This window comes from Phocoena phocoena, chromosome 8 (genome assembly GCF_963924675.1).
Source record: "Phocoena phocoena chromosome 8, mPhoPho1.1, whole genome shotgun sequence".
Lineage (NCBI taxonomy): Eukaryota > Metazoa > Chordata > Mammalia > Artiodactyla > Phocoenidae > Phocoena > Phocoena phocoena.
Genome location: NC_089226.1, coordinates 61,897,787 through 61,920,559, shown reverse-complemented (window position 1 = coordinate 61,920,559; position 22,773 = coordinate 61,897,787). Strand labels below are relative to the sequence as shown.

Below are 22,773 nucleotides of genomic sequence, written 5' to 3'. Positions count from 1 at the left end.
CTGAGAAAACCATAATTCAAAAAGTATTATGTACCAAAATGTTCACTACAGCACTATTTACAATAGCCAGGACATGGAAGCAACCTAAATGTTCATCGACAGATGAATGGATAAAGAAGACGTGGGACATATATACAATGGAATATTACTCAGCCATAAAAAGAAACAAAATTGAGTTATTTGTAGTGAGGTGGATGGACCTAGAGTCTGTCATACAGAGTGAAGTCAGAAAGAGAAAAACAAATACTTGTATGCTAACACATATATACGGAATCTAAAAAAAAAAAAAGGTTCTCATGAACATAGTTGCAGGGCAGGAATAAACAGGTAGACATAGAAAATGGACTTGAGAACATGGGGTGGGAGGGTGAAGCTAGGGCAAAGTGAGAGTAGCATGGACATATATACACTACCGAATGTAAAACAGTCCATTGGTGGGAAGCAGCAGCATAGCACAGGGGGATCGGTTCGGTGCTTTGCAATGACCTAGAGGGGTGGGATAGGGAGGATGGGAGGGAGGCTCAAGAGGGAGGAGATATGGGGACATGTGTATGCATGTGGCTGATTCGCTCTGTTGTGCAAGAGAAACTAACATAGTACTGTGAAGCAACTGTACTCCAATAAAGATCTTTTTAAAAATATAAATAAATAAATAAAATAAACCTAATTAAAAAAAAAAGTTGGCTTGGGGTCCAATCGACAATTGCTTTTCACTATCATCATTAAATCCCTGATTGAGCACTTGCTGAGCTCCCTGTACAGGCTCCCAGGACATTGCTTCATGAAGCCATCAGTAGAAGAGGATGCAGTTATTTCAGAGTAAAGGAGAAAGCTTGTTTTTCTATTTACAATAGTTCTGACACCAAAGCAATTATCCTAGTCCCAAAATCTCTCAAAGCCAGCGGGCACCAAGGGTTGGGAGGTAGATGCAGCCTGGCCCAATGCAAGCATAAGGAGGTGAATTTTCTGTAAAGAATTTTAAAATCGTAATAAAACTAACTAAAAGTCAATCTTATTTTTATCACATTGCATGACTATGCTAAACAGTGTTAGTGATATAATAACCCTTAAAGAAAAATCTTTTGTTGGTCTAAGTTCTAAACAATTGATATGGTTACTGTTGCGTTAAAATAAAATACATGTAAGCTTCAAACTATCACTTTTTGAAACTAATCCACTGAAACATTTTATTCCACACACAAGTTAATTTGGAAAACTATCAGTTACACAGTCAGATTCGGCCACATGTATTATTTTTCATAGTATTGATAAATTCATAACAATTTGTGATCTTTCAAGCTCACTTGAGGCACATTTTGTACCTCCAACCCTTGTGGTAGAATATAGCCCTGCTTCTAAAACTATAAATTTAAAATAAACAATCCTCGTTGTATGAGATTTTTCTTTCCTGAGTTGTTTTTGTTTTAAGGTGAAGTTTCAGATGAGATCAACCAGACACAAAAGTATCTACAAACAGCCAGAATATGCCTTGAACAACATACAGTAAGACACCAAGGTTTAAAATGGCTTCTTGAACATCAATCCTCAAAAATTGTAGAGAAAGCCATTAACTATGCACCAACAAAATGTAAAGAAATTGACATAGACAAAGAGTTTGAATACTGCCAGGAGAACAAACAAGAGATGATGATCTTGAAGCAGGAGACAGATGGGACCCCAGGGGCAAACGGTCAAAGTTCATTCCCTGTGGACCAGTACTCCAAGAGGGAAATAACAAGACAATTGAGAGAGGAGGCTGGGCCCTGCCCAGATAGAAGGTAAGAGACCACATATTTCTCATTCTCGGTGTCAGGAGACCTCCCCGACTACACATGCGCAGAAAGGTTCCTTGGAGGCCAAAAGGGGAGTGATGCTAACGGACGCCAACTGATGCTCACTACCCATAGGCCTCTTCGGTAGAATCCATCTTGGCTAAGAGATGCGTGTGCATACATGGGAAGATCCCGAGATACACCCAATATGGACTCTGAACCAGACAAACCAAAATGATTGGCCAAAGGAAACACAGAAGAAATGCCCCATATAAGTGATTTAAACTGCCACAAGGGCGCAACCCTGTCTCTGAGCCCACCCATGTGTCTATCCACACGTACTGTACTTCTTTTTTTCCTAATTAATACTTTACTTGTTTCACTACTTTCCATCTTTGTGGGAATTCTTTTTCTGCAAAGCCATAGGGCCAGGGCCTTGTCACTGACCATTGGTCTAGTGGCTAGGATTCGGCGCTCTCACCACCGCGACCCGACCTCAATCACTGGCCAGTAACCGAAACCCTGCTTCAAGCTGCTGCAGGCTGAGGCCACCCTAGATCAGCCTCACATAACCAAAAAAATAAATATGGACAATGTTTGATGCTATACATTTTGACCAAGTGGACATTTCTTTTTTAAAGCAATAGGTCAAATAACACCAGTGTCAATGTTCATTTTCTCTGACTTTTGCAAAGAAGAAAATCTTCCCAAGTGTTTACCAGTTGAAATTCATGATGAATTTTCTGATGACGATGTTACAGTGAAATGTGGAGATAACTGAAAGCTGCAAGAATCGATCCCAAAGAAACAAGACACAGACAGTATTGTAATTTCTGGAATTTATTGTGAAGTGTGGTTTGTATAAATTTCTGCCAACAAATCCATATGTTTAAGACTTTTCCTATTTGCATGTATGTTGCTTCAGACAAAAGAAACTTTTTAAAATTAGCAAGAGGTGTTCTCTGGTCACCTGAGAGGAAGACAGAATGACAAATCTAAATATGCTTTCTAACAAACATGAATATGTGTCTAGGGCTTCTGTAACAAAGTGTCACAAACAGAGCAGAAATTTACTGTCTTGTAGTTCTGAAGGCTAGAAGTCCAAAATCAACCTGTCAGTTCGGCCATGCATTCTCTGAAGGACCTAGGGAAGAATCTGTTCCATATCTTGCTCTTAGCTTCTGATGTTTGCCAGAAACCCTTGGCTTGCAACTAGGCAACTCTGATTTCTGCCTTCCGGGTCACATGGCATTCTGTGGGTCTCCGTCTCTCCACAGGTGTTCTTTTTATAAGGCCATCAGTAACTTTGGATTAGGCGCCCACCCTAATCCAGTATGATCTCATCTTAACTAATTACATCTGCAAGGACCCTATTTCCAAATAAAGTCACATCATGAGGTACTGGGTGAGGGAGATGCAGGCTATATGGGGGTGGGGTAGGTCTTAGCATATCTTTTATGTTGGGGGGACATATCTGAATCCATAACTAAGAGCAATTTTGACCAGGTCATTGCAAATCGGCAGACACGAAGACTCAAAACCAGAAACTATAATGTTACTGTTCATTACTTAACACATAAATGCATAGGTATGGTTTCCCCGGTTTAAAATAAAAAACACACTGATGTAATTTAAAAGTATTAGTCCATTATTTTTCCTTGGAGTGCAGTAATTCTTCTTGAACCGGGATGATTATATGTACTTTGTGAACTAAAAATGCCACCTGCCATTATCAGTAAACAAAGGATGTTGCAGCCATCAGCCACTACAGCCACCCCGGACAACACACCCTGAGGAGACTCAGGATGAGAAAACACAGGATACTGGTCCCAAATAGCTGAGGTGCAGATCAAAAGAATGATTTCAGTGAGCCCAGATTCTTGCATCGTCTCGTGCATAGAAAAGCGCTAAATTCCTTAACTTGAGATATCTGGTTTTCTTTTATGAACAGCAGTCTTTTGATGCTCCAACTACCTGGTCTTTGCTGCAAAAACTCCTATGTATCCTGGAACCCACCCCACCCCGACCCCACTCCTTGCCTCTTCAGAGCAGCCTCTCAGAGTTATCTGAGCTGCTGTGTCCCCGGCTTAAGTCCTCAGTTTTGTCTGACAAATAAAACATAACTCTCAACTTTTATGTTGTGCTTTTTTTCAGTCAACAACTTAAACCAAAGAAAATTTTCACCATCTGCGTTTCTTTCATATCATTGTTATCCCACTCATTTCACCATTACCACTGAAAACAATTTTCTTTTAAAAATGACACGCTCAGGGTGGGGGAGGCGCCGCGCCTCAGGGAGGGCAGGGCAGCCAGCCTGAGGGACCAGGACCCCGCCAGGCACTTTCCCCTCAGGTACTCACTTTTCTAGCCGACACCAGGCGGACCTTGCCAGCGCCCTACCGGCCACAAGACGAATGACGCAGCACCAGTGAAACCCGACAGCCGGGTCACTCCACACCAGGGGGCGCCTGGTTCCCCGGCCGACAGGGAGCGTTCCCAGGGTCCAAACCCCGCCAGGCTCGCTTCCTCTGGAAGAAGTCAACGCCCCTTCCCCGCCCTCCCCCAGTCTGCCAACGAGGCAGGCTCTGATACACATGCGCAAACACGTCCACCACGCACCAATGTATGGCGCATGCGTCCTCTAAGCTCCGCCTCTCCGCCCCCTCTCCCCTGGAGTTTCCAGTTCCGGCCTCACAGGGGCTGGAAGAAGTTGGGAGCATGCGGCTGTCGGTCGCCGCTGCCATCTCTCACGGCCGCGTATTCCGCCGCCTGGGCCTTGGTCCCGAGTCCCGCATCCACCTGCTGCAGAACTTGCTCACGGGACTGGTGCGACACGAACGCATCGAGGCGTCATGGGCACGCGTGGACGAGCTGAGGGGCTACGCGGAGAAGGTGAGGGGCGGGACCCTCTTGTTCCTCTCGCGGGTCTGGCCTGGGGAGGCGGGATCCCGGCTGGAGTTGGGGAAGAATTGGGACCGCCCTGGTAAGCTGTGCCCGAAGGCTGATTCCCCTGATACAGTGAGCGGAACCTACTCCTCCGGCCCCTCTCATTGAAGACTGGTTAGGGCTGCGGAGTTAGAGGTTGCCTGAATTGGCGAGTTGCTTTGCTAGTGTATGAAATGAGGAGATTGCAGTCCGGCATTTAAGGAGTAAGACTGATGGCCTCCTTTCTTGCTCGGGTTGGGTCAGTGATGTTATGTCCTCACAGCTCATCGACTATGGGAAGCTGGGAGACACCAACGAACGAGCCATGCGCATGGCTGACTTCTGGCTCACGGTGAGTGCAACCTGTCTGCCTCCCAAATCTCATCCTTTGCTCCCTAAGTGGGAGGGGGTTGTTAGAGGAAAGGGAACTGGGCAGAATGAAGATAAGGCACACGCTTATGGACAAATGTGAACTAAATTAGAGATCTGTGTCCTAAGTTGAATTCAGTGTGAATCTCAATCTGCACAACTGCCTGTAACTGATCCACTCTGTGTAACTTTGACTCTACCACATCAGAGGGTGAGGGAAGGGGTGTGTGTGTGTGTGTGTGTGTGTGTGTGTGTGTGTGTGTACCCTACCTTTGGGAGTGCTGAAAGTTAAATATCTCTGCGGTGGTGCCTGACTCTGCTGTCTCCTGGATAACTCTCCCCTTCCAGGAGAAAGACTTGATCCCAAAGCTGTTTCACGTACTGGCCCCTCGGTACCAAGGTCAGAATGGGGGCTACACGAGAATGCTGCAGATCCCAAACCGGAATAAGCAGGATCGGGCCAAGATGGCAGTGATCGAGTATAAAGGGAACTGCCTTCCACCCCTGCCCCTTCCTCACAGAGACAGCAACCTCACACTCCTAAACCAGCTGCTTCAGGGGCTGCGGAAGGATCAGGAAGCAAGCACCCACAGCTCCCACACAGTTCAAACACCAGAGATTTAACTGGAGCCAAAGGGTATGTGGCCCTCATCAGTGCCCATGATCCACAGGCCTTGGGAGCTCTTTTAATCTCTTAAGAAGAACTGGATCTTGAGTTGTAAAATGAACTGTCTGATTGGAGCCCAAAACCTTCTGGGAGCCAGATAACCCTCTCTTTGCACAACAGATAAAATTCAGTGTATGACTATATGTAAACTGATTTTCTTTTCCCCTCCCCTTGGGATTTCTGGAGAATGAGAACTACCCACATGCTTGGTCTGTGTGGGATAGTAAATTCATGGTGTATGTTTCTGGTTCTTAAATCTGGGTTGGGTTGGGTTAGCACAGTTTTGTTTTTTTTAATGCTAGATTATATGGGGTATGTATCCTGTAATTCCAAACTTAGCCCCCAGAGGTGATTGAGTTTTGATATCTAGCATAGAGACTGAGCCCCAGGGATTTCTTAGAGAAGGATTACCTCCTGACGGGTGGGAGGGTGAACATCTAGAAGTGAACTTTCTGTAATAATCTGGTACTCTAGGAACCTTCAAGGTTCCATTCCTCTGTTTCTGGACAAGATCACATATCACCCTTAAGTGTTCACCTCAAGCCCCAAATAGGCCTCAGAGGAGAGGACCTGAGAACTCAGATGTACCACCACCCTGGCCAAGGGAGTGGAAGTGTTCAGCAGAGGGTGTTGACTCCAGGATAAGCTCCTTCCTCTTGGGGTGGGAATGGAAGGGTGAAGGAGAGGGTTGAAGTGGGAGGAAGATTAGGAAGTTAAACCTGTGGGAATTTCCTGGAAGTTTTCAATCCGGGCCTCTCCGGGAACTCAGAAAAAGGACATCCGGCTTAGAATGGTCAGGGCATATGAAAAGTAGGAAGTTCCTTTATGTGCACTAGTTACTGTGAAGCCAGATTTGGCCCAGGTGCCCATCCCTCACACTCAGGCTTGACAGGGGTGATAGTCGTGGGAAGACTTGGAGCTATCGTCCCTGCATGAACACGTGATAGCAAGGCCTAGCAAATTCCATCTTTCTAGTAAAGTGGAAAAAACAGATTTTTATCTTAGGCCAGACCTACAGAGGGGGTTTGGCCCACCAAACCCATCCATTGTCTGAGATAAAAAGGCTGTGGGTGGAGGGGTCACTGGTCTAGCAGACAGATATTAGCTTCAGTGACAGAGCTATTCTGGTACTATTTCAGTACAGCTGCCCTAGTCTGAGACTCATCTGCTCCCAACAGGGGTCTCATCTCTTTTACTCTACTCCAGTTGGTCTTTCACACTATTGCGAGAAAGCTCTTTCTGACATTATATTTTGAGTGACGTATAGTAGACACTCAAAACATTTATTTATTTATTTATTTATTTTTATTTTTTATTTATTTATTTTTTTTGCTGTACGCGGGCCTCTCACTGTTGTGGCCTCTCCCATTGCAGAGCATAGGCTCCGGAGGCCCAGGCTCAGCGGCCATGGCTCACAGGCCCAGCCGCTCCACGGCATGCGGGATCTTCCCAGACCGGGGCACGAACCTGTGTCCCCTGCATCGGCAGGCAGACTCTCAACCACTGCGCCACCAGGGAAGCCCTCAAAACATTTATTGAATAAACCTACAACTCTGAATGCTACTCTAAAAAAATTTGCCCTCTTTCTGTCTTTTTGGTACGAACATTCACCTCAGCCAGATGTCTTGGAGTCATCCTTGACTCCTAGAGAAAGCTCTTTCCTTAAAATTAAAACCACATCTTTAAGTAACGGTAACAGGTGAGTTATGGCTGGACTCTCACAGCTTTTCCTCCTGGCCCCCAGAAATATAACTTCCTAACTTGCCTTCCTCCCCACTGCAGCCATGGTGATAGGAATTTGCTATCTTAATTCTCTGCTTGATCTCCAGTGGCTCTTCTCTTCCTGTAGGGAGAGTCCAGATTCCTTACCATGTCTCCCCTCGGTGAGTAGGCACCTGCTCGTTGCTCCAACTTCTTCCCTTGCCTCTAATTTTATGCTCCAGAGGCTTGGAAGGCCTTATTTTGACTGTTTCCCTATGCAGGTCTTTCCCTAACACCTTCTGTTCATCTACCACCCAGAAAACCCCTCCCCCTTTTACCTACCTGCCTGGTACACAAACTTTTGGCATCTCCTGGGTGACTGCTCTGACCATCTCCACACCTAAGTTCATTACTTTGTGACCCTAGGTGCCACTATGGTATTCCCATAATGCACTGGATTTACCACATTGCATTACAATTCCCTGCAGTGGGTTAATTCCCAAACATCCACCCCAGGTTAGTTTAAGGCAGTCCTGCTACTTCCATCCCCTAGCTATTGATGGATTCAGGGATGGACAGGCCTTAAATAATTTGAGGCAATGAGAATCCAGGCTCTACTCCGCTAGATAAGAGTAAGATTGCTTGTTATTCTGATAAACACAGGGAACTGGCTCTAGGCTGAAGATGACACTTAGAGTGGTAGGTCAGAACAACTAAAAGATACCATATAGTAAGAATCTTTAGTGACTACTCCCATTTGTGCCTGAGTTTTCTGTTAATTTCTACTGAAAGTAATCTGGTAAATTATTTTGTACTGTTGAATCTTTATTGTTTCCCCAAATTTTTTTTACTATGACCCACAGATCAAAAAACACATCAGAACACGAAATGACATGTATATACATAATTGAAACAAGAGCATCACAAAACATTATTTATTTGTACAAATATCGTGTGCATCGATATTGTCTACTCTTCTAGTTTACTTTTTTAAAATGATGGTCCCAATTCACTAAGTTGATTTTACAACTCACTAATGTTTTACAACCTTCTCTGAGAAACACTGATCTAAACCAGCATGACAGTGATTCACCATTACCTTTGCTGGATAAAATCCAGGCTTCTATCATGGCACAAAGGCCATCTATGGCCTGGTCTCAGTCACCTCTCAGGCTCGTCTCCTACCATTACCTGCTACCACCCTTCACAGCAAATTAACTTGTTATTCTCTGAATATATCATACCTTTTTGCATGATGGTGCCTTTACTATTGTGCTTGCCCTGTTTCAAATTACCTCCTACAAGTCGTTCAAATCTCTACTCAAAGTCACTGCTTTGAGGCCTTCTCCAAACTCCACATCATCCTCCAGATGGGGCTAGGTCCATTCCTGGGTGCAGTAATAGCCCTTGGGTCATATGTCTGTCAAAGCATTCATTACACTCTACTACAGTAGCCTGTCTGCTTGACTGACGCCTTCACTCAACTGAGCTCCCAAAGCCAGGAACTGGGACTCATTCTTCTGGGTAACTCTATACCTACCACTGGACCTGATTCAATATATGTTTATTAAATGAGGAGGAGTAAGCTACATGTTGTCTATGACATAGTCAGCTCCCTGGCTTAGCTGTATAAAACCATAAACATGGTACTGTGTGCAGGGACAGTGCTAAGCTACCCTGCTGAGTATACCAAGACTGAAGAAATGGGCTCCTTCCTCTCCAGGGATTTAAGTGTTCTTAATGACAGTCATGAATGTAAGCATGTGTCTAATTCATTTCCCACACATTTCAATTTCCTGAAATATTTCTAACCTACCTACAGACAGAAAATACCTATACATTTTCCAAGACATAGCCAAAAGCTGATCTGATGCCTCTTCTGAGAAGTATTCACTGAATTCTGCAAGCTAAGTTAGGGACTTTTCCAGTGGTCCAGTTTCACACGTACATCATTGTAGCGATGGCACAATTACATTGTTCAGCACCCATAACTAGCTGATTTATTCCTAGAGGGTAGGGGACATACCTAATCAACTCTTGGGCTACCCAGTAGAGAACATGGAACGAAATAGGCATCTATAAATGTCTGTTGTACTAAGTTCTTCAGCCTAGCTCTGCATTTTAGGTTTACTAACTCCTCCCTTCCCCAGTTTCCTCTTACTTCATCTGAAAATGAACTTCCTGCAACACTGATTCCCCATTGTTCACTACTGGGTAACGTCTGTACCCTTAAGGTTTTCCTCTCCGTGCCCTTAAATGTGGGGCCATACTGTAGCTCTCTGACTCAGGAACATGAATTCGGTAGTTAAATTTGAGATACCCTAATAATAAAAATGGTCTGCGTGCTTATATTTTGAGGAAAGGAGTTTCACCTTTTCTGATATTTTGCATTCTGTTCCACAGTATATCTGTTTAATATAAAAGTAATGTTTTTAGTTCCTGCAAGTTAAATATTGTACATTGCACACATACATACACACACAATTCTATCAAAATTGATGCTCTAAGCTCTAAGAAGATGAGCCTTGTTTATGCTGTGCCTTCACATATGCCTTGGCACACCACCGTGTAGCCCAGCATGGGAAGCACAGCATTAAAGTTTTACTGCTCTTCACTTCAAGGAGATGAAAATGCAAAAGCTGTACCTAGAGATGTCATTGAAAACTCAATACCATTGTTCTGACTTAATTTCTAACTTCTTTTCCTTAAAATGGTCTCAGAAGCTTTCCTACAGTTATCTTTTCCTTTTATCCCAAAAGAAACAAAAGAAAGGAAAAATAGTTCAGTTTTGTATGTGCTGAGTTTGAGATGCCTGGGAGCATGTGGAGATTAGGAAAGAGTTCTTCGCCGGGAAAAGACATTTGGGAGTTCTTGGCAATTAAAGCTAAGGAAATGGATGGGATGACTCAGAGTGTATATGTAGAGGGAAAGGAGACTGAGGTCAGACATTAGAGGACAGACAGGATGCAGAATCTATGAAGGAGACTGAGAAATTGCCTTACAGAGAGGAAAGAGAACCTGCAAAATTCATCACAGTACCCAGTACAGTGTCTTCCTTGTACATAAGAGACACTCAAAAAATAATTATCAAATGAATTTAGCAAGCATAGTCCTTTTTCATTCAAAGCACTGTGCTAGTATAGAGAATACAGGGATGACTCCTTCTGGGCCCATCAGGCCAGTTGGAGAGACAGATCATGAATAAGTATAAGATAGTAAGACAGGTAGCTAAGAAGGTGGTGTGCACAAGGCATACTGGAGTACCAAGAAAGGAGGAGGTCAATAAGGAACTTTTCAGAGGAAACAATGCTAGGGCTGCATCTTGAAGAATGAATAGGCATTCATCAAGCTTTGGGTAGAGAGGTCCTCTGGGAGGGCATTCCAGGCAGCAAGCTCTGCAGGTAGAAGTGCACTGAATTATGAAACAGAATGGAGTGGTTGAGAAATTCCAAGTAAGTAATTTGGTACAGCTGGGATTTAGTTTTGAGGAAGAAGTGGAGGAAATGAAGCAGGAAAGCCAGGCAAGATCAGGTTACAAAGGACCCTGTAAGACATGATAAAGTGCTTGGATTTTATCCTGAAGACCAGGGGAAGCCACCGAAGGATTTTTAAATGGAGAGAAAAGGGATCAGATTTACAATTCAGAAATATCATTCTTCCATCAGACCGGAAGATGGGTTAGGGGCCAAGACTAGAAGCAAGGAAACCGAATAGGAGGCTAGTTAAGGAATCCAAGGGGAGTTGAGAGAAGGCTAGACTAGGCCAGAAGCAGGGGGGAAGGAGAGAAGCCAACAGATCAAACAGATATACAGGAGATAGAATAGACTAGACATCGTGTGTGACTACATGAGGTAGAGGAAGAAGTTAAGAGTCAAGCACGATACCAAGTTTCTGCTTGGGCAGTTGGGTGAAGTAATTCCATTCACAGAGAATGAGGGTAGCAGAGGAGAAGCAGGTCTGAGGTTCTGTGATGAGCTTTGTTGTAAAAGTATTCATGTTACAGAGTTGTCTTGTGAACAGTTGTTCTGGAGCTCAAAAGATATAGGTAAGCCAGCAATACAGATGTGCTATTCACACATAGGAGGAAATTGAAGCAATTGGACTAGATGAGATTTCCCAGACAAAAAATATAGAGTAAAAGAAAAAGGATAGAGCCAATATTCAAAGGCCAGACAGAAAAAAAGAGAAGCCCTCACAGGAGGGTGAAAAGAAGGACTACAGCTAGAACACTGGTGTCTCAAAATCCAAGGGAGGTGGGGTCAAAAACATCTCCCTCAGATTCTGAGGTCCTAAGGACAGACACTAGATGACTTTTGTATTCTTAGAACCTGATGTTGGCCAGCCTCCAGAATAGTGGTTTAATGAGTATCTTTGGCCATTGGACTTAAAAATTAGGATGTTCACTGTTGACCTCTAATGGAGCAGTCTCTTGAGAGGGGCAAAAGCAGAAACCATAAAGACAACTGGAAAAGTTTGGTGACAATGAAAAGAGAAGATATGGCAGCAACTTGAGAGGAAAGGAGATTTAAAAAGTGAATTTGGGGGCTTCCCTGGTGGTGCAGTGGTTGAGAGTCCACCTGCTGATGCAGGGGACATGGGTTCGTGCCCCGGTCCGGGAAGATCCCACATGCCGCAGAGCGGCTGGGCCCGTGAGCCATGGCTGCTGAGCCTGCGCATCCGGAGCCTGTGCTCTGCAAAGGGAGAGGCCACAACAGTGGGAGGCCCGCGTACCGCAAAAAAAAAAAAAAAAAAAGTGAATTTTGAAGATTAATGTATTTATTTTTTGCTATGGTCTGAATGTTTGTGTCACACCCCTACCCAGATTCATATGCTGAAATCCTAATGCCCAATTTGATGGTATTGGGAGGTGGGGCCTTTGGAAGGTGCTTAGGTCATGAGGGTGGAAGCCTCACAAATGGGAATATTGTTCTTATAAAGGAGACCCCACAGAGATCTCTTGCTCCCTCCACCATGAGAGGGCACAGTGAGAAGGTGCTGGCTGTGAACCTGCACGAGGGTCCTCACCAGAACGCAGCCATGCTAGTACCTCGATCTTGGACTTTCCATCTTCCAGAACTATGAGAAATAAATTTCTATTGTTTATAAATTACCCAGTCTGCAGTATTTTGTAATAACAGCCCAAATAGACTAAGACAATTTTATAATGAGTACTTTATCCAGGCCTTAGTTATGGAGATAAGACACTTAAGGGTTTATATAGGTTTGAGGGAAAAGTCCAAAATCTTGTGTTGAGGGCAAAGGGGATGGAAGAGAGCTTTCTCGTTTGCCACTGTGGCTTCCATGGCTCCTCCACCTTTATGTACTCGAGACCTTGGTTGACCATCTCCTCCTGATGTTCTTGGCCTTAGCTGCTACAGGATGCCTAAAGCACCTGCTGGCCCAACGTACAGGAAGTCAGTTGGCAAGCTTGCAGTTTGAACGTGTCTGCCTTTGAGGAGAAAACATACACAGTGTATAGCCCAGAGCTAGTCACAAAATGAATCGTTAAATTCCGTCAGTCTCAGACCTAACAGGATGGGCTACAGCAGACAGACAAAATATCAGGAATTCCGAACATGACTGAGAAGTCAACATGGAGCTAGCAGAGATAAAAGCAAGTACAGGAAAAGTCAAAATTCTGAAGGGGTCTTGTAACACTAAGAACCCTACCCCACATCTGTCTTTTTTTATAACAGACTGGGCCATTCATGCCAGGCTGACGGGGGGTGAAGGTGGGGGAAGACAGCTTCTGATCACTCACACATTCATTCAAGTCTTAGGCCCAGAGTCTTACTCACCATCCCAACCTTGGATGCCCCATTCAACACTCTGCCCCTGGGACTTCCCTGCCGGCGCAGTGGTTAAGAATCCGCCTGCCAATGCAGGGGACACAGGTTCGATCCCTGGTCTGGGAAGATCCCACATGCCACAGAGCAACTAAGCCCGTGTGCCACAACCACTGGGCCCACACGCCACAACTACTGAAGCCCGCGTGTTCTAGGGCCTGCATGCTGCAACTACTGAGCCCGTGTGCTGCAACTACTGAAGCCTGTGTGCCTAGAGCCCGTGCTCCACAACAAGAGAAGCCACCACAATAAGAAACCCATGCACTACAACGAAGAGTAGCCCCCGCTCGCCGCAACTAAAGAAAACCCGTGCTCAGCAACAAAGACCCAATGCAGCCAATAAATAAATAAATAAATTTTAATTTTATAAAAAAAAAGACTCTGGCCCCATAGTTCTTTATTGTTCTCTCCTACTGAAGCCCATCAATCCAGCACGCTCTGTTTACCAGGCCTTTGACCCTTTCACGACCAGATCTACTTTAGCCCTGAAGCTTTATCCTCCAGAATCTCACTCTCTAAACCCAGTTTCTTGCCTCTGGATCTCCCTTTGCACACATATCAAATTTTCAAACTCTAGAAACTCTAGTCCTCTGAACTCATTGCTCCCTGTATATACCAGGCCTTTCTTCCTTTTCAACCCAGCCTGGATATCACAATCCAACTTCATCTGTTCTCATGGCAGCCCCTACTCAACCTCATGTCTTTCTCTCCCACCCACTTATTAATTACCAGATTTCTCTACTCCTGTGCCCTCATCACTAAGAGCTCCCAGGAACAAACAATAGCACACAACCACTGGCACTGGGATCAACAGAACCAGGCCCTGAACACAACAAGCCTGGATTGCTCAATCCTACCATCTCTTTGACCCCTGCAAACTTTCTCCACTTTTCTTAAACTCTTTGTATCATCTTCATCTCTTAGTATAAGCAATTAACTTCACCTCCTACTTCCCAGAAAAAAAAAAAAGGAGTCTGTAGGCATGGTCTTCTCAATTCCCTACCCTCCTGATCTTTATCTATATCTAAGAACTAGGCAATAAGTTGAAAATCTATTCACTGAAGACAGTTCACCCAATGACCATGCTCCCAAAAGCTCAATTCATCAAATTTTCCAAAGTTATCAAGTTTAAAAATTGTTGGTTTTAGGGTTTCCCTGGTGGCGCAGTGGTTGAGAGTCCACCTGCCAATGCAGGGGACACGGGTTCGTGCCCCAGTCTGGGAAGATCCCACATGCCACGGAGCGACTAGGCCCGTGAGCCATGGCCGCTGAGCCTGCGCATCCGGAGCCTGTGCTCCGCAACGGGAGAGGCCACAACAGTGAGAGGCCCACGTACCAAAAAAATAAATTGTTAGTTTTGAGCACCAAAATCTATTTGGTAGAGTTATCAACTCACCAAAAATTTGTTTCTATCAATAATGTATAAAATTTATAGAAATTGTGTTGTGTGGAAAGATTTAATAACCTTATGGATTCACTCTTTTTTATTTTGGTTTTTTTTTTTTTTAGTGTTAGTTTTCAATTAATTTCAGCTTGATTTAGTTTAGTTTTAGTTTAACCAGAGTCTTCTCATTCGGTCTGTTGTATAACCAGATTTCAATCAAACTCTGCTGAATGTCACTTTTGTGTGTGATACTCATATCAGAAACTTAGGATTCAGATGCCTAAAATGAATATATAATACTCATTTGATCAAGCTGATAAAAAAAATCTAGGAATTAAACAAAGTTAAAAACAGCACTAACTCATTCTGTGAAGCCATTATTACCGTGATACTAAAACCAGAAAAAGACATTGCAAGAGAAGATCAATATCCCTTATGAATAATTGTTGCAAAATTTGCCAACAGAATACTAGCAAACTGTAACCAACAACATAAAAAAAGAATTATACACTAGGACCAAGTGAGCTTTACACCAGAAATACAAGGTTGGTTACCATTCTGAAATCAATCAGTATACAAAAATCAATTATATTTCTACACACTAGCAAAGAACGATCCAAAAAAGAAAAAAAGAAAACAATTCCATTTATAATAGCATCAAAAAGAATAAAATGTTTAGGAATAAATTTAACAAAAGAAGTACAAGACTCACACACTGAAAACTACAAAAGATTATTGAGAGAAAATGTAAAACGCCTAAATAATGTAAAGATAACACATGTTCATGGACTTGAAGACTTAATATTGTTAAGGTGCAGATACTCCCCAAATTGATTTAGAGATTCAACACCATCCCTATCAAAGTCATGCGGCTTTTTTTGTTTTTTGCAGAAATACTAAAATTCATATGGAAATTCAAGAGACTCAGAATAGCCACACAAAATAATCTTGAAAAAGAACAAAGTGGGAGGACTCATACTTCCTCATTTTAAAACTTCTACAAAGTAATCAAGACTGTGTGGTACTAGCATAAGGACAGACATGCAGATCAAGGAAACAGAATTGAGAGGTCAGAAATAAACCCTTAGATTTATAGTGATTTTTTTCTTAACAAGGATGACAAGAAAATCAAATAAGGAAAGACAAGTCTTTTTAACAAATAATGATAGAACCAGCTATCCACATGTAAAAAATTAAGGTGGGGCCGCTACCTCACACCACATAACAAAAATTAATTCAAATGGATCATAGACCTAAATGTAAGAGCTAAAACTACAAAACTGTTTAAAAAAATAGCAGTAAATCTTGTCCTTGGATTAGATGATGATTTCTTAGATAGAATGCCAAAAGCACAAGCAACAAAAGGAAAACGAGAGGGAGAAGGGGCAACGTAGGGGTGGGGAAAAAAAGGGTTATTTAATGTGATTATGTGAAATCGTGTGTGAAACTTGAAAATTTAAAGCGCTACAGAATTTAAAGAATCATTCAATTTAAAAAAGTTTTTAAAAGAAAATAAGATAATTATTTAAAGAACAGAATATCCAAGAACTGTGGGACAATAACAAGAACTGTGGAACAATAACAAAATGTATGTAATAGGAATACCAGAGGAGAAGAAAGAGAGAGAGAAACAGAAGAAACGTTTGAAGTAATAATCACTGAGAATTTTCTGAAATTAATGACAGACACCAAACCACAGATCCAGAAAGCTCAGAAGACATCAAAATAGACACCGAAAAAATCTACACCTAGGTGTACAAAACTGCAGAATATTTAAACTACAGAAAATATTCAAACCACAGAAAATAAAAGACATAGAAAATCTTGAAAGAAGCCAGAGAAGAAGTTATACAATAGCCAATAAGCATACAAAGAGAGGCTGAACATCATTAGTCATTAGAGAAATGCAAATCAAAACCACAATGAGATACCACTTCATACCCGCTAAGATGATTATAATAAAAAAGATAAACAATAACAAGTGTTGGCAAGGATGTAGAGAAATTGGAACCCTCATACACTCCTGGTAGAAAGGTAAAATGGTGAAGTTGCTGTCGGAAAGTTTGGCCACATTTCCTCAAATATTTCCTCAAAATGGTGAACATAGTTTATAATACATAGTTACAATGTGTATCATACCAGCAATTCCACTCCTAGGTATATACCCAAGGATATTGAAAAAGTACGTCTACACAAAAACTTGTATGCAAATGTTCACAGCAGCATTATTCATAATAGCCAAAAAGGGCAAAAAATCTAAATAAATGTCCATCAACTGAAGAATGAATAAACAGAATGTGATATATCCATAGAATGGAATATTATTCTGTCATAAAAAAGAATGAAATACTGATGTATTCTACAACATAGATGAACTTCAAAAATAGGATAAGTGAAAGAAGCCAGACACAAAAGGCTACCTATTGTATGATTCCATTTATATGAAATACCCAAAATAAGCAAATCCACAGAAACAGAAAACAGATTATGAGTTGCCAGGGGCTGAAGGGAGAAGGAAATGGGGAGTAACTGTTAATGAGTATGGGGTTTCTTTTGGAACAATGAAAACATTCTGGAATTTGATTGTGGTTGATGGATATACAACTGTGAATATACTAAAAACCACTGTGAACTATACAGTTTAAAAGGATGAACTTTATGGTATATAAATTGTATCTCAATAAAACTGTTACTTAAACAAATAAATAAAATCGAAGTAAAAACTTTATTTAGAAGTAGTAGCAACTACATAATCAAGGATAAGAATAAGCAGAGATATTCCTAAGGTACAGTCATCCTATTGTGACATCAATGAGACTGGCAGAAATTCTACAAATGTTTCTTCGATATCACTATGGCAGGAGGCCCATTCATCAATGGTCATCATGAGATCTTAGAACAATTATTTTGAACTATTGAACTTATATAATTAATTTTATCACTTACTGTAGTAACTATTAATTCCATTTACCAACCAGTATGGAAATACAGTATGGCCATATTTCAGCCCATATCTATATACCTATTAAAATTATAAGTGCACAAAAAAGTGTTTTTAAAAAGGAAAATTATTAGATTGAAAATGTTTTGAAAGAGAGAACCCCGCCCCCCGCAAGATTGTTTATATTTGACATTTGAGTCATTGCACAACACTTGTAGAACAAAATACACAAGAACTTCTCATTCTCAAAAGTTTAGATTCAAAGTAAGGAAAATTTTAGATTACACTGAACTTTGGCCAGCCATGGCAAAATGACTTCAGTGAAACAGCAAATAAATTAAAACTAAAACCGAGCTAAACTACACTTCAAATGAGTCAACTGCTAATTTGTAGAAATGTTCAAAAGTAGTTAAAATCCATACAACCATGCAATTGTTGTAAACTTTACACATAATTAAAGGAAACAAAATTTTGGTTAATTGAGAAAATTGGTGAATTTCAGCAAATTGATCATTCTGTGAACTGAAATTCAGAGAACTGGCTCTCCTTACTTCCTATCCCAGAGGATAGGAGTCCTTCCTCTTCTGCACATTTAATCCCTCCACCTGTGTTCTAGATTCCATCTGGTTCTGCCTTCTCTGGCTCCTGCCCTGTGGGAGAGAATTGAGAGTCTCCTTTTTTCTTTCCTAGAGTCTCTGCAGGGAATTGAAATCCTTCAGAGCCTGGAAAACATACTTGGTCTCGGAAGATCCCAGCTCAAACAGTGCTGGACTCTGGCCATTTTTTAAATACTCCTTCTCACTTTCTCCAGGGCTGGGCTCTACTGAAGAGTGCTAATGACTGTGGTCTCTCATGAGCATTTGAACGGGGGGCTCAGTCTCAGAGCAGTCTGCAACCAAGCAATGATGCTGCCCGGTGCCTGCTCATGCACTAAGAAGGAACAATTGGATAACAGAGCCAGTGAGAATTGTTAGCCTCCCATCCTTGTCACTCAGGAGCACCATTTACAAGGCAGGCTTTTTGGGTCATCTTTCCTTTTCCATTTGATCTTCCCCACATTCATCTGTCCTTCCTTGCCCCTGGTTAATTTGTCCTTCCACTGCTTCCCAGAGTTTAGCCCTTTCCATCGTGGACTCTCCTCCCAATCTTTCCTGTTCTGAAACCCCTAAATTCTCAGCCCCATTATACACCCCCGAGTCTCCACTTCCTCTAAGAGAGTTGGCTTTGTTTAAGTACATCATTTCTTCACATTCTGCCACAAGTCTAGGGAGGAGAGAGAAGTTGTCTCCACTCTTGGGGCTCCCTAGGGCCCAAACACACATAAGTACTTTTCCACACCTCCCCCCAGTCTTTGAGAATCATACCATCTTGTTATTCAAGCCTCTACCCTCCTCAGTGTTGTCATGAAATGACCTTTCTTTTTCATCAAAGACTTTAGTATAGCTGTGGCTGTACCCTTTGTTCTCTCACCAGCATCCTCAACTCCATGGTCCTTTAAGCCTGTAAGGCCACCGGCCATCATTCCTCTTAACAGTGTCTCCATTCCTTTAACACTTCCCTCAAAATCACTAACATACTGCCTCCCTCAAGCCCCATTTTTCACAAACTCCAACTCCTCTCCAGAGAGAATGGAATCACCAGGTATGATGGCCTCAAATTCCCACCCTGTCCATCCTCCTTCTGCACTGCCATCATACCCTCATGCATGCACTTATCTGCATCCTCACCCATCTTCCCTTTCAGTCTTGAAGGAGGAGGTACCTCTCTAGGTTAAAAACCAATTCCTTCCCGTAGCCATGGTTAATTCCTCAGACCCTCCTCTCTCCTCTGGGACCTTGCTCCATTAGCCATTGCCTGTCCATCAGCTCTTTACCTGCGGTGTTAAACGAGGTCCCACTGCTTACTTCTCAGCAACTGTTCCTCAATCCTTCCCTTCCCCACTCCTCCTCTCAGCCTCCTGTTACCCATCCTTTCTCTCTTTCCTTGCTGCACTCACTGAGTAGTAGTTCTTCATCCTCCTGTCTCACTAGCATCCTTTCTTTATTCTGGAAAGAATATTTATATTCTTTCTTATATTCAGCATAAATGAATATTATTTATTCATCTGTCCATCAATGGACACTTAGGTTGTTTCCATGTCTTGGCTTTTGTGAATAATGCTGCAATGGACATGAGGTGCAGATATCTCTTTGAGATAGTGATTTCATTTCCTTTGGATATACCCAGAAGCAGAATTGCTGGATCATATGGTAGTTCTTTTTTAAAATTTCTTGAGGAAACTCCATAATGTTTGCCAGTTTACATCGCCACCAGCGGTGTCCAAGGGTTCACTGTTTCTCCACATCGTTGCCATCATTTTTTATGTCTTTTTTTTTTTGATAACAGCAATCCTAACAGGTATAAGGTGATATCTCATTGTGGTTTTGATTTGCATTTTCGTGATGATTAGTGATGTTGAACAACTTTTCATGTGCCTATTGGACATTTGTATATTTTCTTTGGAAAAAGATCTATTAAGATCCCTTGCCTATTTTTAAATTGGGTTATTTGGTTTTTTGCTCTTGAGTTGTATGAGTTCCTTGTATATTTTGGATATTAACCCCTTAGCTGATACGTAGTTTGCAAATATTTTCTCCCCTTCCATAGGTTGCCTTTTCATTTTGTTGACAGTCTCCTTTGATATGCAGAAGATTCTCAGTTTGATGTGGCCCCACTTGTTAATTTTTGCTTTTGTTCCCTTTGCTTTTAGTGCTTTTAGTGTCAAATCCAAAAAAGTAATTGCCAAGACCAAAGTCAAGCAGCTTACCCCCTATGTTGAAGTTCTCCTAGGAGTCCTAATGTTCAAATCTAATCCACTTTGAGTTGATTTTTGAGTATGGTGTCAGATAAGGGTCTGGTTTCATTCTTTCGCCCATGGATATCCAGTTTTCCCAGCACCATTTATTAAAGACACAATCCTCTCCCCATTGTGTATTCTTGGCACCTTTGTTAAAAATTGATTGACCACAGGGACTTGGTGGTCCAGTGGCTAAGGCTCTGCGCTCCCAATGCAGGGGGCCCCGGGTTCTATCCCTGGTCAGGGAACTAGATCCCACATGCCGCAACTAAGAGTTCGCATGCCGCAACTAAAAAAAATTAAGAAAAAAAAAAAGTTCCCACGTGCTGCAACGAAGATCCCACAGGATCCCGCACGTGGCAACGAAGATGCCGTGTGCCACAACTAAGACCTGATGCAGCCAAATAAATAAATAAATATATTTTTTTAAATATTAAAAAAACATTGACCACATATGCATGGGTTTATTTCTGGGTTCTCTATTCTGTTCCATTCATCTATGTGTCTGCTTTTATGCAGATATACTGTTTTGATTACTATAGCTGTGTAATACAGTTTGAAATCAGGAAGTGTGATGCCTCCAGCTTTTTTCTTCTTCCTCTCCTGTCTTTGAATCATTAAGATCATCGCCACATCCTAATTTCAAAGTCTAATGGAGACCTATCAGACTTCATATTACTGTGGTATTTTTACTCTGCTGACGACTCTCATTCTAGTAGCTGGTTCCTTCCTTGGCTTCTATGATAACACATTGGGCACTACTCTCTTGTTCAATTCTTACCTCATTGGCTGCTCTTCCCAATCTCCTTCATGGCTCTTCTTTTGTTATCTACCCTTAATGCTGCCCAGGCCCTCTTTTTACTACATATTCTCTGGAGGTGACAACATCCATTCTCATGGTTCCACTTAACCACTATAGACTGACAGACTGATGTCTCCAAAATATCTATCCTCAGCTCACCTGAGTTCCAAATTTTATACTCAACCACATCCTAGACATCTTCATTTGGATATCTCACATACATCTTAAAGTCATCATGCACAAAACCAAATTCATTATGGTGTGTCTCTCCTCGCAAACCTGCTCATCCTTTTCTTCCCAAACATCATGGGTAACATCACTAATGTACATCCCAGGAAGATGGAAGTCATCTTGCACTACACTCCTCCTGCACCACCACTCCTCACATCTAGTCAGCCACCAAGAATTGTAGTCTCTGTGACTTCTCTCATATCTTACTCCTCTTTTCTAATCCTACGACCACTAGCTTAGTTTAGATCCTCATTACAAGCTGGGCAATTGAAACTGACTCTTGTCTATTTTCCTTTGATCCTTAGTATTGAAGCCAAAGTGATGCTGATGTCACACAACCTGACCATTTCCCTTATTTTTTTTTTTCATTTCCCTTATTAAATAAACCTTACAATGGCTCCTCAGAGCCTGGACAATATGCGTGATAGGTAATATCCTCCATGATTTGGCCCCATTTACCCTTCTTGTTTTCTCCTTTCGCACCAGCCCGTATGCCTTACACTCCAGCCAAGTCAATGTACTCAGGAACCACCAACACTTACCACCTGTACACCAGCCTCCACGGCCAAAGGCTATTTTCTTTCATGCTCTTGTGGTTTTGAACATGGTGCTGTTTACTCTGCCTGAAAGTCCTTTCTCCAACTTCTCCCTCTGCTACGATTCTACTCATCTTTGAAGATCCAGTTCCAGCATCATCTTTGTGACACCATTTGCTGACATCCCAACCCTGGGCTAGATTAAGAATCCTCTCTATGCCCACAATCCCATGCTTTCCTCTATCATTGTACTACCCAGTGCCAATATGCAGATCTGTCTTCACAGCTTACTGTGAGCTCCTTAGTCCTATCCTAGCTATGTATCTTAAGTATAAAGCTGGCCACTTATATGTGTCTTCAGTAAATAGAAGGAAGTAAGAAAATTTAGGTTCTCCTATTTGAAAAACTCTCTGGCCCCCTAAAACACCTGTCCCCTCCCCCTGCTATAGATCTCTCTCCTTTCCTGTAGTCAAGCCTCTTTAAAGAACAGGCTCTACTCCATGTCTTCAGTCCCCCCCTCCACCCTACCCAACTCCTTTACTGAGTGCTGACTAGTTTCCACCCCGACCTCTCCACCCACCCCGTTGTCCCCAAGGTCACCAGTGGTCTCCCTCTGGCCAAATCCAATGGATACGTATCAGTCCTTGCCTCCCTGGCCTCCTCTGTGTCAGTCAACCCTGATGAACACTCTCTGTCCCATGGCTTCCCTTGGCTTTCCCTTGGCTTCATTGGCACTGCCTCCTCCCCTTCTTCTCCCTCTCTG

General features: G+C 42.4%; 1 protein-coding gene across 1 annotated transcript; it reads left to right on the top strand.

Annotated features, from left to right (window-relative positions):
* Positions 1 to 4,450: 4,450 nt before the first annotated feature.
* MRPL17 (mitochondrial ribosomal protein L17) lies at positions 4,451 to 5,989 on the top strand. Its single transcript, XM_065882725.1, has 3 exons — positions 4,451 to 4,664; positions 4,981 to 5,049; positions 5,415 to 5,989. Exons 1-3 carry the CDS (start codon positions 4,491 to 4,493, stop codon positions 5,688 to 5,690), a joined length of 519 nt encoding a protein of 172 aa, XP_065738797.1. The 5' UTR covers positions 4,451 to 4,490; the 3' UTR covers positions 5,691 to 5,989.
* Positions 5,990 to 22,773: the final 16,784 nt, after the last annotated feature.